Source organism: Miscanthus floridulus, chromosome 6 (genome assembly GCF_019320115.1).
Source record: "Miscanthus floridulus cultivar M001 chromosome 6, ASM1932011v1, whole genome shotgun sequence".
Taxonomy (NCBI): domain Eukaryota; kingdom Viridiplantae; phylum Streptophyta; class Magnoliopsida; order Poales; family Poaceae; genus Miscanthus; species Miscanthus floridulus.
This window is the reverse complement of record NC_089585.1, coordinates 67,608,887-67,622,892: the sequence shown is the minus strand read 5'-3', so window position 1 is coordinate 67,622,892 and position 14,006 is coordinate 67,608,887. Positions and strand designations below refer to the sequence as shown.

The window sequence follows — 14,006 nt, the reverse complement described above, 5'->3', positions numbered from 1 at the left end:
GCCACGCTTGGAGATAATGAATCCGAGCAGCATGCCTCTTGGGACCCCAAAGATGCATTTTCAGGGTTGAGCTTGATGATGTTCTCCCAGAGCTTCCTAAAGGTCTGCTCTAGGTCAGCCACGAGCTGGTCGATCTGCTTGGACTTGACTACGATGTCGTCCATGTAAGCCTTAATAGTCCACCCGATGAGGTCTCCAAAACATTTGGTCATGCAACGCTGGTATGTAGCCCTAGCATTCTTGAGTCCAAACAACATCGTAACATAGCAGAACGATCTAAACAGGGTGATGAAAGAGGTCATGAGCTGGTCAGACTTTTTTATCATGATTTGATGGTACCCGGAGTACGCATCAAGGAAGCATAGGGTTTCACACCCAGAGGTCGAGTCAACTACCTGATCTATGTGTGGCAAAGGAAACAAATCCTTTGGGCATGCCTTTATTGCGGCTCATGTAGTCAACACACATTCTCCATTTCCTACTTTTCTTTTTTATAAGAATAGGATTGGACAACCACTCTGGGTGGTATACTTCCTTGATGAAACCCACCGCCAAGAGCTTAGCGATTTCCTCGCCAATGAGCCTCCGCTTCTCCTTAGTGAAGCGACGCAGGCATTGTTTGACCGGCCTAGAACCCGATCTGATCTTCAAGGCATGCTCGGTGACTTCCCTCGGAATTCTTGGCATATCCGAGGGTTTCCATGCAAAGATGTCTTGATTGGTGCGGAGGAAGTCGACGAGCGCGCCTTCCTACTTAGGGGAGAGGTCGGTGCCGATGCTCACCGTCTTGTCGATGGAGTTATCAGGGTCGACAAGGACCTCCTTGGCGTTCTCTGTAGGCTCAAAGGATCTGGCTGCCCACTTCATGTCAGGCGCTCCTTCAGCGATGTCCTTCTCGATTGCTGCAAGCTCCTCAAAAGCAAGGGTTGCCAAAGCAAGCTCGCAACTCTTGACCTCGCACCCATAGGCCCTCTGAAAAGAAGTGCCAACGGTGATACCCCACATGGGCCTAGCATCTTGAGCTTGAGGTAGGTGTAATTGGGAATGGCCATGAACTTCGCGTAACACGGTAATTGGGAAATGGCGTGGTAGATCGAGGGCAACCTGACTACCTCGAAGGTGAGGGTCTCTGTCCTATAGTTGGATAGATTCTCAAAGGTGATAGGCAGGTCGATCTGCCTGATCAGTATGGTCTGCTTTCCTGGCACATTGCCATGGAAAGGCGCCCTGGTCGGTCGGATGCGCGCTCGGTAGATGCCCATAGCGTCGAGCGTCTCAGCGTACATGATGTTGAGGCCGCTGCCTCCATCCATCAGTACCTTAGTGAGCCACTTCGTGCCAACGATAGGGTCGACCATGAGTGGGTACTTGCCTGGGTGTGTGACGCTATCCGGGTGGTCGGATCGGTCAAAGGTTATGAGAGACCCTGACCATTTAAGGAAAGCGGGCATGGCGGGCTCAACTTCATAGACTTCTCGATGTGTGAGCTTCTGTCGACACTTGGAGTCGTATGCCTCTGGCCCACCGAAGATCACGAGGCATCCATCCAACGACGGAAAGTCACCGTCCTTTTCTCCAGCGTCGTCAGCTTCTGCCTCGGGCTTCTTCTGCTCCCATTTCTTAGAGCCACTGGTTAAGAAATGCTTCATGAGGGAGTAGTCCTGTTTGGCGGGGAAGGCATGGTTGGGGCATGGCCCCTCGAGCAGCTTGTCGTAGTGATCAAGGGTGCCCTCGGCCGACGCTCAATCGGCTTTTCGATCGGCGGCGGCCACGAGCGAGCCCCCACGCCCTTTCTGGTTCTTCTTCTTATTCGAATGGTCGGACGGGCCTTCATCGGTGTCATCATCCTACTTTGTCTTGCCTCTAGAGCGATCGAAAATTGCTCCAACTGCCTCCTCACCGAAAGCGTGTCTGGTCATGATGTCGAGGAGTTCCTTGGTAGTCCATGGGCCCTTATGCCTCAACTTATAGACCAGTGACTCATAGGTAGTACCTGATAGGAAGGCTCCGATGATGTCGGCATCGGCGACATTGGGGAGCTCGTTGCACTACCGGGTGAAGCAACTAATGTACTCTCGGAGAGTCTCTCCCAATTTCTATCGATAGTTCTTCAAGTCCCAGGGGTTCCTAGGGCGCACGCAAGTGCCCTAGAAGTTCCCCACAAAGATTTGTTTCAGGTCCACTCAACTCTGAACACAATTGGATGGAAGGTGGTCTAGCCATGTTTGTGCCGAGTTGGCTAGGAACAGGGGGAGATTGTGGATGACGAAGTCGTCACTGACCGTACCGCCGGCCCGGCAGGTGAGCCGGTAGTCCTCGAGCCACAAGCTGGGGTTCGTATCCCTGGAGTATTTCAGGATGTTAGTTGGCAGGCGGTATCGGGGCAGGAGCGCCGCCTTGAGGATATGCCAACCGAAGGCCTAGGGCCCCATTGGTTCGGGGCTATGACTCTAGTCCTCCTTGTAGTCATAGCGTCTGCCCCATCGAGGGTGGTAGCCACAGCTAGCGTCGAGGGTGTCACGCGCGTCATGGTTGCGGCCGAGACGCTCCTGCACCGAAACCATGATGCATGGCCTACCACCGTGCGGCGTCTGGTGGACCGATGCGTCCTTGTCGAGTCACACTGAGGGTGTGCATTGGCTAGCATTGGGCTCCCATCGCTGAGACAGCAGCTCTCAGCCTGCTGCGTGGCCGCACGCTCAAGCAGCGCGTGAATCTCACGGTGGGCCTATCAATCCTCGGGCGTTGTAGGCTCTAGAAGCCCCCTAAGCAAGGCTACTGCAGCAGCGATGTTCTGGCTTGCCCAGGTGAAGTGTAGGAGCGCTTGATCGTCCTCAACGATCCTCCAGCTCACATCACGGGCCATGACGCGTGCGTGCCCCCGTCTCCGTGGCGCTCGATCTCGCGATCAAGCTCCATGCGTTCCTACTCGAACTAGAGTCGTGCTTTCTCAAGCTCTAGGTGTCGGGCCTTTAGCTGCTCCACCCGTAGGTAGGGTGGGGCTCCTGTATCTCCATCGACCTCATCGTCGAGGTCGTTCGTCTGGGTAGCCTCCTCCTCATGGATGCTTTCGATGTGTCCCTCGGGGGTACCTGTCATGAAGCACTAATGAGAGAGGTGATGTCCCCCCTTGCTGGAGTCAGAGCCAAAGGGCGACTCTGGCTCCTCTACGAGGAGGTCATGAAAGGACTCTGTGACACGTTCGATCACCCCTACGAACTCATCGTTCATGGGGGATTGAATCATTCGTTGCGCCACAAGGTGGCCAACGGTCTCTGCGGCGTTGTAGAGACTGAACGAGAGCACTATCGGGGCGCTCCAAATGAGGTATTCTAGGGAGAGCAGCTCTCCCCCGGTAAGCAGCGCCATGACATTGGCGAACAAGAAGGTGAGGTGGCGCAGGTCCTCCCGAGACGGTTGGGGTCCTAGGAAGACGCCGAGCTGACGCTCCAACCTCTCGTAGTTGAAGTCGAGGAATTGGCTGCTTCCGAGGGTATGGGCCTCCAGTGCGTGCAGCCGTATCTCCTCAAGCGCCTCGGCAATCGTGTTGAGGCCGGCGGAGTGGAGTGGCTGGATGACGATGGGTGTCCGCACCAGCTCTCCCTCCACCGTGATGATGAAGTCTAGGTCCCCAAAGCGCACGTACGCACCCGGGACCCAGGTGATGTTGTGACTAGCCATACGAGGTCTGGTGTTGATGTCGAAACGCGCAAAAAGGCCCCTACCTGGTGCGCCAACTGTCGGTCTTTCGAGTAAACATCAACGAGTAAATTTGTATATTATGCGTCTGACCCAGATAGTGTGCTAAGAGGACACAAGGATTATACTGGTTCGGGCCAAATGTCCCTACGTCCAGTTTTGGGCTACTCGTGTTACTAGCACTAAGTTTGTAGTAGGGGGTTACAAACTGGCAAGGGAGGGAGGAGCTTCCAAGTCTCTATTGGAAAGAACGAACGGGTCCAAGAGCTTGGTCGCTACTCAGCTATGTGCTTGAGGTTCGACGCTGACGCCCTTGATCTGATGCGGTGTGGTGAACCGATGTGAGTTCGATGCCCTTACTGAGATGCCCTGCTTGCTCTTTTATAGGCCAAGGAAAAACAGGGGTTACAACGGTAGGGAAGAGGGAAAAAAAGAAAGAGAAATAAGGCTCCCGAGGGTGTGCCGTCCTCCTCTTCGCGTGGGTCCCGCTGACCCTATAGATTGTGGTGGTAGCGGCGTCGCATCGGGGTCCTGTTGGCCGCTGCAGCGTACGTGCGGGCGTCGTGTGCCGTTCTTGTCTTCCATCCCATCCGAGCGGACAGACTGGTCAAAGGGTCCCCTGATAGAGGCCATACGAGGGGCTGGCGGTACAGTGCCAGTGAACTGACGCCGGTTGACTGACGTTGGACGGTGGTCAGGCAGGGAGTTGGCAGTACAGTGTTGGCCTGTTAGCGCGATGGGCGACGTGATTCTCCCAGCATGGCCTGATGCGACCGCCAGTCGCATCAGGATGCGCCCGAGAGTGCTCCCGGGCGTGCGCCTCCATGCCGTAGTGGTTGAAGCGGTTCGGGTCCGACCCTAGGGCCACCGCTTTTGTTCGATAGCAAATCCGACCCTTAGGGAACGGGCGAGGTGGAAATCTCATCGTGGGGGGCGAGCGAGACAGAATCCGACCCTCGAGGGTCGGACGAGGCAGAGCCCTCCCCATGGGACCGGATGAGTCAGAGCCCACGCCTTGGGGTCGGACGAGGCGGAAACCTCGTCCTCGACTTGGAGCCCACGCCTTGGGGTCAGACGAGGCGGAAACCTTGTTCTCGGGGTCATACGAGGCGGAAACCTTGTCCTCGGAGTCGGACGGGGCGTGGCCCAACCCCTGGGGGTCGGGCGAGACGGAAACCTCGTCCTCAGAGTCAGACAAAGCGTGGCCCAACCCCTAGGGGTCGGGCGAGGCGGAAACCTCGACCTCGGAGTCGGACGAGGTGTGGCCCGGCCCCTAGGGGTCGGACGAGGAACCTCGTCCTCGGAGTTGGACGAGGCGTGGCCCTGAGGATCGGATGAGGCCACAGTTACGTCTTTAACTATCGGATGAAGCGATGTGACCCTCGAATACTCGGTATAGATATCCGACACATGGCCACGAGCGGTGGCAACCCCCCCCCCCCCCCCCCCCCTCGGGGGCGGATCCAGCCATCCGGTTAATTTCGATGGCGGCCCGGCGGTTGATCCGTGCAGGCAGGCGGCGATTTTGGAGCCTCGAGGTGGCGTGGTCTCATCTGGAAGGTATGGATGGAGCGTCCCTGGTGTCCTCCTTTGGCGTGACCTCCAGCATACACAGGCGTGCGTAATTCCCCATCTCAATTTTTAGATTATTTTTTCTTTATTTTGTTACACTAATTTTGCTACTCCGTTCAACTGATGATAGGTCCTTTCTTAAAGATCTGCTTTACTCTGTCTTGCCCCAAGGATCAAGTTACTAATGGCCAGAATCCATTGTGGTTCCGTAAGACAAGGGAGCATGGAGTCCAGCCTTTATGTACAAATTTTATTTCGATCTTCTTGTGAGTAGATTCATTCGGGAGCAAAATCCTGTGCCGGCATGCCACCTCTGTTTCTTTTTCCTTCTCTGTTTCTATTCTGAAGATGGCGTGTGAGCTCCATCCCTGCATGTGTGCAGATTCACAAATCGATTTGTCATTTCTCATTGGAAATGACAGTAATCTTTGGATGTAAAGATGAGTTATGTAAAGATTGTGATCTTTGTTCTGGTAATAGAAATTGATCAATTACTAGTGATTAATTACTACCAACGCATCTCTGAGTTTTGTTCAAATTATATTTTTTGAACGACAAATTACTACTCATTATGTGATTCTAGTTGAAATATTTACTACTTAAGCATCGTCTACAAAGGATTATTACTTCTCAAAAAATAGAATGCCACGCAAGAATGAGCCATGCATGAATAATTACTGCTTGATTTAAGAGCTTACATACTCATTACAAAGTGGAGAAAGTAAAAAATACTACCCAAATAAGTGCAAAATACTACCCAAATAAGTGCTTGTAATTGTTTTGTACACCCACGTAAGAGAATTGGTCCAGATCGAGGTTGTGCGGAGTAAAAAGTACTACAAAGACCAATCCTATTTATTACTACTTAGAGTAAGTCAAATTACTCCACAAATTAGTGACCAGGTTACCTGAATTTTAGTGACCAGGTTACCTGAATTTTGGAAGATAAATAATCTTAAATTTCAGTTATTACTCCATAAAGTGCCTTGCCATACGTAAGCACATGATTGTAGACCATCATCATGCCTTAACTATCGTTGTTAATAAGGTAGAGACACATGCACGGAGGTTTACTTGGTAACTGACGGCCACCGAAGCTTTAATTGCCAAAAAAATGGCTCTTTACGGCAACATAAGCCGGACCAAATTTTTTATTATTATTATACTTCTATGTTTGGTGAATCTCGCAGGTGTTACGGTCTCTAGGAAACGAGCAGCACCGGCGTCCAGAAATTTCAAAAACGTTCAAAAGCCAGTTATTAAATTACTACTAGTTAAAAACCGTCCAGAAAAAAAAATCTTATACTAGTTCAAAAATGTTCAGAGACCAGTTATTAAATTACTACTTGATTTGTGTAAATTGTTTGATTATTATTACTACTTGATTACGCCAATTATAGTAAAAAAGATCCGGTTTACAGAATTTTAGTGAAAAAATAATATTTAATTTTGATTATTTACTTTTATGGTTTATTATAGGTCAATTACGGTTAGAACTGACGATCGGCAAGGATCACAGGCTTGTACCCATCCTTTTGCGGTTGCACGATCTCCTGTCTGTTTGCGGGAATTACGGTAATAGGCTACGGTCAGCGATAAACAAATCAGAAATCAGTTGCCTTTTACGGTTGTGAAGTAATAATAGGCTCCGTTCGCTGGTCTGAATACTGGCCGAAAAACACTGTTCTGGCTGAATTGTCGTGAGAGAAAAACACTGTTCCGACTAAAAAAACAAACCGAATATGGGATAAGCCGAACGGGGTCATAGTAGTAGACACCCCTCCATGTAACTACTAAATCTATAAACGTTCAGAGCCCTTGATTTGTGTAAATTACTTGATTTGTGTAAATTGCTGGATAATTACTACCTAATCACGCCAAATTATAGTATATGTTTCCTGAATTTTTGTAACTAAATAATCCTAAAAAGAACCATAAAGAACCATTTCATGTCGGCCCCGTTCGCTGATCTGAAACTTGGCTGAAACTGGCTGAAAAACACAGTTCCGGTTGAATGGTTGTGAGAGAAAAACTAAAAAAAAAAGTCAAACAAGCCGAATATGGAGTAAGCCGAACAGGACGTAATCACTAATTTCCTTAAATATAGGCATGCACGGTTCACACTTACACTCCTATTCCTTGCGTACATTTATTCGTCATTAAAGATTGCTTTTACGGTCATTTGGAGCATACTACACAGGTGTCCGCCAGCATTTTACGGTTGCGGGCCAGGGCAACCTTCCCGGTTTTTTGGGGGTGTGCGGCAGTTGATAACAGGTCGTTTTTACGGTTGCGGGATCACAGCCTGCCGTAGATTTACGGTTGCGGAGTGGTCGCCACGAGCCGAGCGCGGAGCGTCGCCGGCGCTTTAAATTTTATTACGTCGCCGAAGATGGAGATCATGATTAAGGATGAAAACGGTCGAAAAACTTCTAAATTATTTTCTATTTTTATATTTGAAATACGAAAACAAAAGCGAAAACAGTAAAACCGGACACGAAAACGAACGCGAACTTAGGAGAATTTCGAAAACAAACCAATTCGAGCGGATTTATGTCGAACACGGTCGATATACGAAAACTCAATACGGAATACCGACCCGTAGACCAAGTGCATGACTAAGTGCATACATGATCAAGTTCAAGTGCATATAATAATTAACAAGTGCATATTATAGAAACATGAACTCGAACTGAGTCAGAATAATTTTATTAATCTTTTTAGAGTAGATGTAGTATTTTATTTTAAAGATTTATTCAGATTTTTCTTTTGAGTAACAAAGATTTATTCGGCTGATGCAAAAACTATCAAATGATTGACTTTGCATGCGGGGGTTAAACCGATGAGCTGGATGGGCTATGGTTCAAGTGGGCTTTCGTGTAGATGCTGCTGGTTTCCTGATATTTAGCACCGAGAGATGAGGCTGGGCGCCGTCTATAAGAGAGGGCAGCTGGCCACCAGTAGAAAGAACGCAGCTGCGTGGTGAACAACCTGTAATTGGGCTGTATGACCTGTGCAGTTGGCCAAATTTGGTTTAAACCGAATTTTCAATTCGAAATATTTTAAATTAAAAGTAGAAAAGTAGAAAACGGTCGAAAAATATCTAAACCATTTTCTACTTTTACATTTGAAATACAAAACATCTGAAATGCGAAAGCGAAAACAGTAAAGTCAGACAAGAAAATACGGTTTCAATCGGATTAAATATAGAAAACGATGCAGTTCGGTTCGGAATATTTCCGTTCCGTTTTCATCCTTAGTCATGATCGGCTGCGCCATCCCGTTGGCCACCCCCGCGACGGCGCCCACGGCCATAAGCAGAGCGTCCGTCCGGTCCGCGAACTCGAAGAGCCGGTACAACGGCACGCGCCCCACCGCCGCCGGCTTCGGATTCGAATTCGAATTCTCACGGCTGCCTGCTGCAGCTCCCTCCCGTCCTCCTCCATCTCCGGCGCTAGCTTCAGCCCTCTCCCTCCTGTCGCCGTCTCCCATCATGGTCAACTGCTACCATCCCATCGAGGATTATTCAGATGCAGTCTTGCTGATGTGTGGCTTGCTTGCTGGTCTGGCGCGCGCGGGCGGTATGTTTGACGCCCCCGCGTCCCGCGCGGCGCGGCCTGGCATATAAAATGATCACCACTTGTGCGTGCCCGTGCTTGGGCTGCATGGCATGACGTGACGTGACCAGGGACTAATATCGTGTCACATTGGACGTTTGGCACTAGTTTAAAGTATTAAATATAATTATAAAACTAATTACATATATAAGACTAATTCGCGAGACGAATCCATTAAGAGCTTGTTTGGTTTCTTTAGTCCGCGGACTAAAGTTTAGTCTCTGAACTAAAGTTTAGTCCGTACTTTGTTTGGTTTCAGGGACTAAAGTCCATTAATGCAGTTGTATAAAGACAATATTATTTCTGTTGAGATGAAGATAAAACAGCTGCAGACCACGCTGCTCCTGGACGCGCTGCTGGCCGAGCTGAACCCATTCACCCCAAAACATCACAGCTGCTCATACACTAAAAAAAATGCTCATACATTCAAAAAATTGTCCATAAACTTAAAACCCATCACAGCTATGATCTACTAAACAAACCATCAGCTATCCAATCACGAAATTGATTCATGGTTTGATCTTCGTCCCCGTGTATTAGCAGCATTTGCTTCAGAAGATGATGGCTCGGTGAATGGAACATAGTTTTCATCATTATCAAACAAATCAAAGTCCTCATCCCCAAAAAACTACCTCGAATGAAATTATGAAGTGCCATGTATGCAAGATTTATTTGACTTTGCTTTGGCATCGGATAACTTGATAGATCTAACAAAATCCTCCACTTCATCTTCAAAACTCCAAAAGACCACTCGATGACATTACGAAGTGAAGAGTGTGCATAATTAAACTGCTCTTTTTTACCTCTTGGCATTGGGCCTTGTCGATACTCCGGGAGATGATACTTTGTACCCTTGTACGGTGCAAGATAACCCGATCGGTTTGGGTACCCCGAGTCGATAAGATAGAACTTGCCTACACATTCAATATTTTTTAATGTAAGACATGCAAAGTATTGAAAAAATGAGAGAAGAAGACAGAATAGAACAAGTCAATACCTTGAGGTGGATGTGGAAACTTGTCTCCATATTTCTCAATTGCATCTTTGAACACCCTCATATCATGAACCGAGCCAGACCATCCCACCACGACAAAAGTAAATCTCATATCGAAGTCACATATGGCCATCACATTCTAACTTGTATATCCATGTCATCCCGTATGTTGGACTACCTTGCTAGTTGGTACCACAATAGGGACATGTGTCCCATCAATTGCTCTAATGCAATTGTCAAAGAATAAAGAAAAACGTGGAGATTGCAACCTAGGATGCACATTCTTAAATTCAGGGTCTACTGGCCTAATGATATCAGCCGCAAGCTTGCTCACACTTTGCAGTACTTTATCAAACTTCCTACAAACTGTCTCCAATGACCTAGTAAAACGGTCTTCAGCTTGTCTAACAGACTGAGGGGCACCACATATCCACAAAAACAACCCTAAAGCCTCCATAGATGACATCCTCTTTGTGGACTTAAACCATATGACTCAACTAGCAAACTGTGAAGCTTGTCAAACACACACCTACTCATCCTAAACATGTTGAAGCAAGAAGTCTTATTTGCTAGTGTTCTCATGACCCATTCATACCCACTTTCTGTTGGTACCCTGTACTCAGATTTGTTCATGTATGTGTCAAAGTGGTACATACCGATCATGGCACTAGCAAGAATAGCAATTCTTCTCCTTTTCTTCTGGCACTTCAAGATATAGTCTACTACTTCTTGATCATCATCGGACCCCTGTTACAACAAGAAAATGAGTTGATCAACAGCAGCAGCAGCAATAGGAAAATGTTAATGTAACAAACAACCAACCACATGAAAATGCAACAGACAACCAACCACATGAAAATGCAATAGACAGCCAACCACATGAAAATGTAACAAACAGCCAACCACAATGCAACATAAGTTCAAGCTCTAGTTCAACACACATGCAACCAGCATGCCAAAATGAGTTCAAGTTCTAAAGTTGTTGCAGATAAACTAAGTTACAACAATAAATCATCTGGTGTCATTGCAGCATCTCTTCAACCACATCAACCTGTCTTCATTCTTTTTGAACTGGCAAAAGACTTGTCGATTGTATTCATCACAGAACAGTTTAGTAGCCATGTAGTATTCCTCTGAGTTATAGTCCACCACCAAATCTAGACATCTTGCTATATCCTTTTTCTTCTCCTCCTTCTGCCGGCTCTTCTTGTCTGCCATTTGAGCTATTGTTTCTTCTTCCTTATTTCTAGTAATTTCTAACTCTTTAAGCAGCCCCTAAACATCTTCAACATTGGACTTTTGCTTTTCTTGAGTGGACTTGAGGCTGTGCTTGTACTGCTGCTTGTCCTCTTGCGGCTGTTAGAACTCATTGGGCTATTCACAAAGCCTTCTCCATCTGCATCTTCACCTTCCTCATCAGCACGTTCTTCTGGATCAAAAGTCCCTTGTCCAGGGATGCAAGAGGTGGATCCATCAACTGTCACCCCATGGAACATTTCACCTAGTTGGTCAACGTAAGTCGATACGCCATACATGAACTTCTTACATTTCGGTTTTTTTCTGAAACACACAAAGAAAGAGACAAAACAAGTAAGGAACAAATCAGCAGTCATTAAGACATAACCACAGGAACGAATATGTAATGGCAAAGATCCAATAGAAATTACCTCTGTCTCTTTTTTTCCAGAAGGCAAGCGGTGCTATGATCGTTCCATCAAGTCGTCACCCTAAAGCAATATGATTGTTAAGCATTACCCAAAAACTGTATAGGGTCTTGCATTGGGTCATTCTGTTCTTCAGTTGTTTCGTTGAATGATTGAGGCCAGTCTTCACGAAAAATTGCCGACGCATCTCCTTGTAACCTCTACCAGACATTGTCCCATTCAAGCAATTCCCTGCCCTTATTTGTTCAACAACTACATCACAGAATATGTGTGTGTTTTCTTCAGTCCAATTGGCTTTGTCAAATAGATTCTACAAATGGAGCCTAATTATCTACTGGAGCATCTCAAAACATGTTGAAAACAGCTACAAATGGAACATATGAGCAAAATGAGATCATGGTTTTGGATCTTACCGATTGGGAACTATGTTCAGTTCCGTTGTCATCTTCATCCTCGATAGCGCCGAGATGCTCTAGAGGCGCGTAGCTGTGCCCAGCAAACGTCGATCCACGGCCTCCGCCACGGCCTCCCCCCAGACTACCCCACGGACTCCCCCATGGCCTCCCCCATGGCCACCGCCGGATCCCGCTCCAATGGTCAGGGACCTGGAACCGCGGCCTACCCCACGTCCTCCTCCACGGCCGGATCTGCCACCAGGGGCACGGGGGGGGGGGGGGGGGTAGGCCTTGGTCGCCGGGAACCTGCTCCGCCTGTAGGAACTCCTGGTATGAGCCTAGCTGGGGGAAGCCCTTGGCCTGGGAGTTCAGATCCAGATCCTCCATCCGCGTCCGGGGAGCGGTGAGGCTGGGGGCCGCCGGCTAGGAGAAGGGGCCGAAGTCGTCTTCGTCGCCGGCGTCCGAGAAAGAAGGGAAGTTGGGAGCCGTTGATGAAGAACCTGCCCGAGAGAAGAAGTCGCGGTAGGCGTTCCCGTGGCTATCCATGGTAGATGCGGAGGTGGGGAGGAGATGGGGGGGGGGTGGGGAAGGAGCGGGGGGCGGTGGCGGCTACGGCGGCGTGGGGAGTGAGCGGCGGCGGCTCTGGAGGGCAGTGCGCTGACGGCTTGGGATGGGGAGTGCGCTGACGGTGGGATGGGAGCGGGTAAGGGCAGTGCGCTAACGGTGGGATGGGCAGTAATGAGGGGTAGGAGTGTCTCCAGAACACTTTAGTCCAGTTTAGTCACCCTCTCATGGACTAGAGGACTAAACCCTTTAGTCCAATATTTAATCCATGTGTTTGGCATTTTAGGGACTAAAAGTGAGCATTTTAGTCCACATTTTAGTTTAGTCCATGAACCAAACAGACCCTAAGACTAACTAGTTTATGATTTGATAAGGTGGTGCTACAGTAAACACATGTTAATGATAAATTATTTAAGTTTAATAGATTCGTCTCATAAATTAGTCTACATCTGTGCAATTAGTTTTAGAATTAATTTATATTTAATTCTCCTATTTAGCATCCTAGACAGAGACGAAACTTCAGTTCCCAGATCAAGCACCCTGCGTCTGTACGTGGTGCTTACACAGATTTCCAGCACAGAAACACTGTTCCTCTGCGTCCGCTAGTACGTAGGTGAGATGCTTTTCTTTTTTTCCCTTTTCTGTAACGGTAGGGAGGATCGTCCTGAACCCTGATCGATGTGGTTTTTATAGAATAATGAGTGACCCGAGCATCGACCTTCTAGAAAAAACTTATCTACAGGAGGTATACTAACAACCAGTTATATTAATTATGCAATCTTTCGTCAGCTCTCTCCTCTGCTTGTAATTAACTGCAGTACATTATCGCATCGGTTATTTTAATGCTATTAAGACACTGGTTACTAGAGTCGCATTGACATTTAGGCCCTGTTTGGTTGAGCTGTGGCTATGGGAAAAAGCTGCTGTGGGATGTGAGCTGTGGAAAAGCTGCTGTGGGCTGTGAGCTGTAGAAAAGCTGAAAGCTGTTTGGTTAAACAAGTATAAAATATACCTTCTATCTTTATCTCTCTTGAAACAACTATGGAAGAGCTTTTTATTCCACCAATTTTGAAAAGCAGAAAGCCAAAAGTCAAAAGCAGGGTCAAACCAGCTTTCAAAAATGTACTACGGAAAAGCTGCTGCTTCTGAAAAAGCAGCCTCCAAAAACAGCCCCTTTGGTTGGGCTTTTGGCTTTTGGGGCCAAAAGTCAAAGCCAAAAGCCTAACCAAACAGGGCCTTAGGCTATCCGCACTCATCAATCTCTATTTTCATCTCTTAAAAGGAATATTCTATCCTAGTCATTAAGATTCTCTACTCTATATTCATTTCTTCCACACACATGTTATCTCTATCCCATACTCTATACTCACTATTCCATATTTTATTCCTCTCCCTCTCCCTTTCTCTCTCTCACCAAAACTCTCCCTCTCTTCGCTACAGTGTTTAGCGGAGCTGGGACGCGCGCTGGAAATAGCGCTTTCCTGTGCGGCCGGTATGCTAC

The 14,006-nt window shown here is 47.8% G+C and overlaps 2 protein-coding genes and 1 pseudogene across 2 annotated transcripts; all 3 read right to left on the bottom strand.

The window, feature by feature from the left end:
• Positions 1 to 750: 750 nt before the first annotated feature.
• On the bottom strand, positions 751 to 1,313 carry LOC136460651 (uncharacterized). The gene is made up of 2 exons (XM_066460272.1): positions 1,113 to 1,313; positions 751 to 972 (listed from the first exon to the last, which is right to left on the bottom strand). Exons 1-2 carry the CDS (start codon positions 1,311 to 1,313, stop codon positions 751 to 753), a joined length of 423 nt encoding a protein of 140 aa, XP_066316369.1.
• Positions 1,314 to 9,556: 8,243 nt separating this feature from the next.
• LOC136460650 (protein ALP1-like) lies at positions 9,557 to 11,100 on the bottom strand (annotated as a pseudogene).
• A 38-nt stretch (positions 11,101 to 11,138) lies between these two features.
• On the bottom strand, positions 11,139 to 12,328 carry LOC136460649 (uncharacterized). Its single transcript, XM_066460271.1, has 3 exons — positions 12,248 to 12,328; positions 11,726 to 11,856; positions 11,139 to 11,442 (listed from the first exon to the last, which is right to left on the bottom strand). The coding sequence occupies exons 1-3, from the start codon at positions 12,326 to 12,328 to the stop codon at positions 11,139 to 11,141; spliced, it is 516 nt and encodes a 171-aa protein (XP_066316368.1).
• Between the last annotated feature and the right edge of the window lie 1,678 nt (positions 12,329 to 14,006).

Bases quoted from the DNA above. Each gene is read 5' to 3' on its own strand.
- LOC136460649 (XM_066460271.1), bottom strand. From the start codon at position 12,328: ATGGAGGATCTGGATCTGAACTCCCAGGCCAAGGGCTTCCCCCAGCTA. The intron at 11,857-12,247 runs GTTCCCGGCGAC...CTCCATTTGTAG, and splicing joins AGTTCCTACAGGCGGAGCAG to AATCTATTTGACAAAGCCAA. The intron at 11,443-11,725 runs GCAATTTTTCGT...TGTGTGTTTCAG, and splicing joins GGTTACAAGGAGATGCGTCG to AAAAAAACCGAAATGTAAGA.
- LOC136460651 (XM_066460272.1), bottom strand. From the start codon at position 1,313: ATGGATGGAGGCAGCGGCCTCAACATCATGTACGCTGAGACGCTCGAC. The intron at 973-1,112 runs GTAGTCAGGTTG...ACTTCTTTTCAG, and splicing joins CAGAGACCCTCACCTTCGAG to AGGGCCTATGGGTGCGAGGT.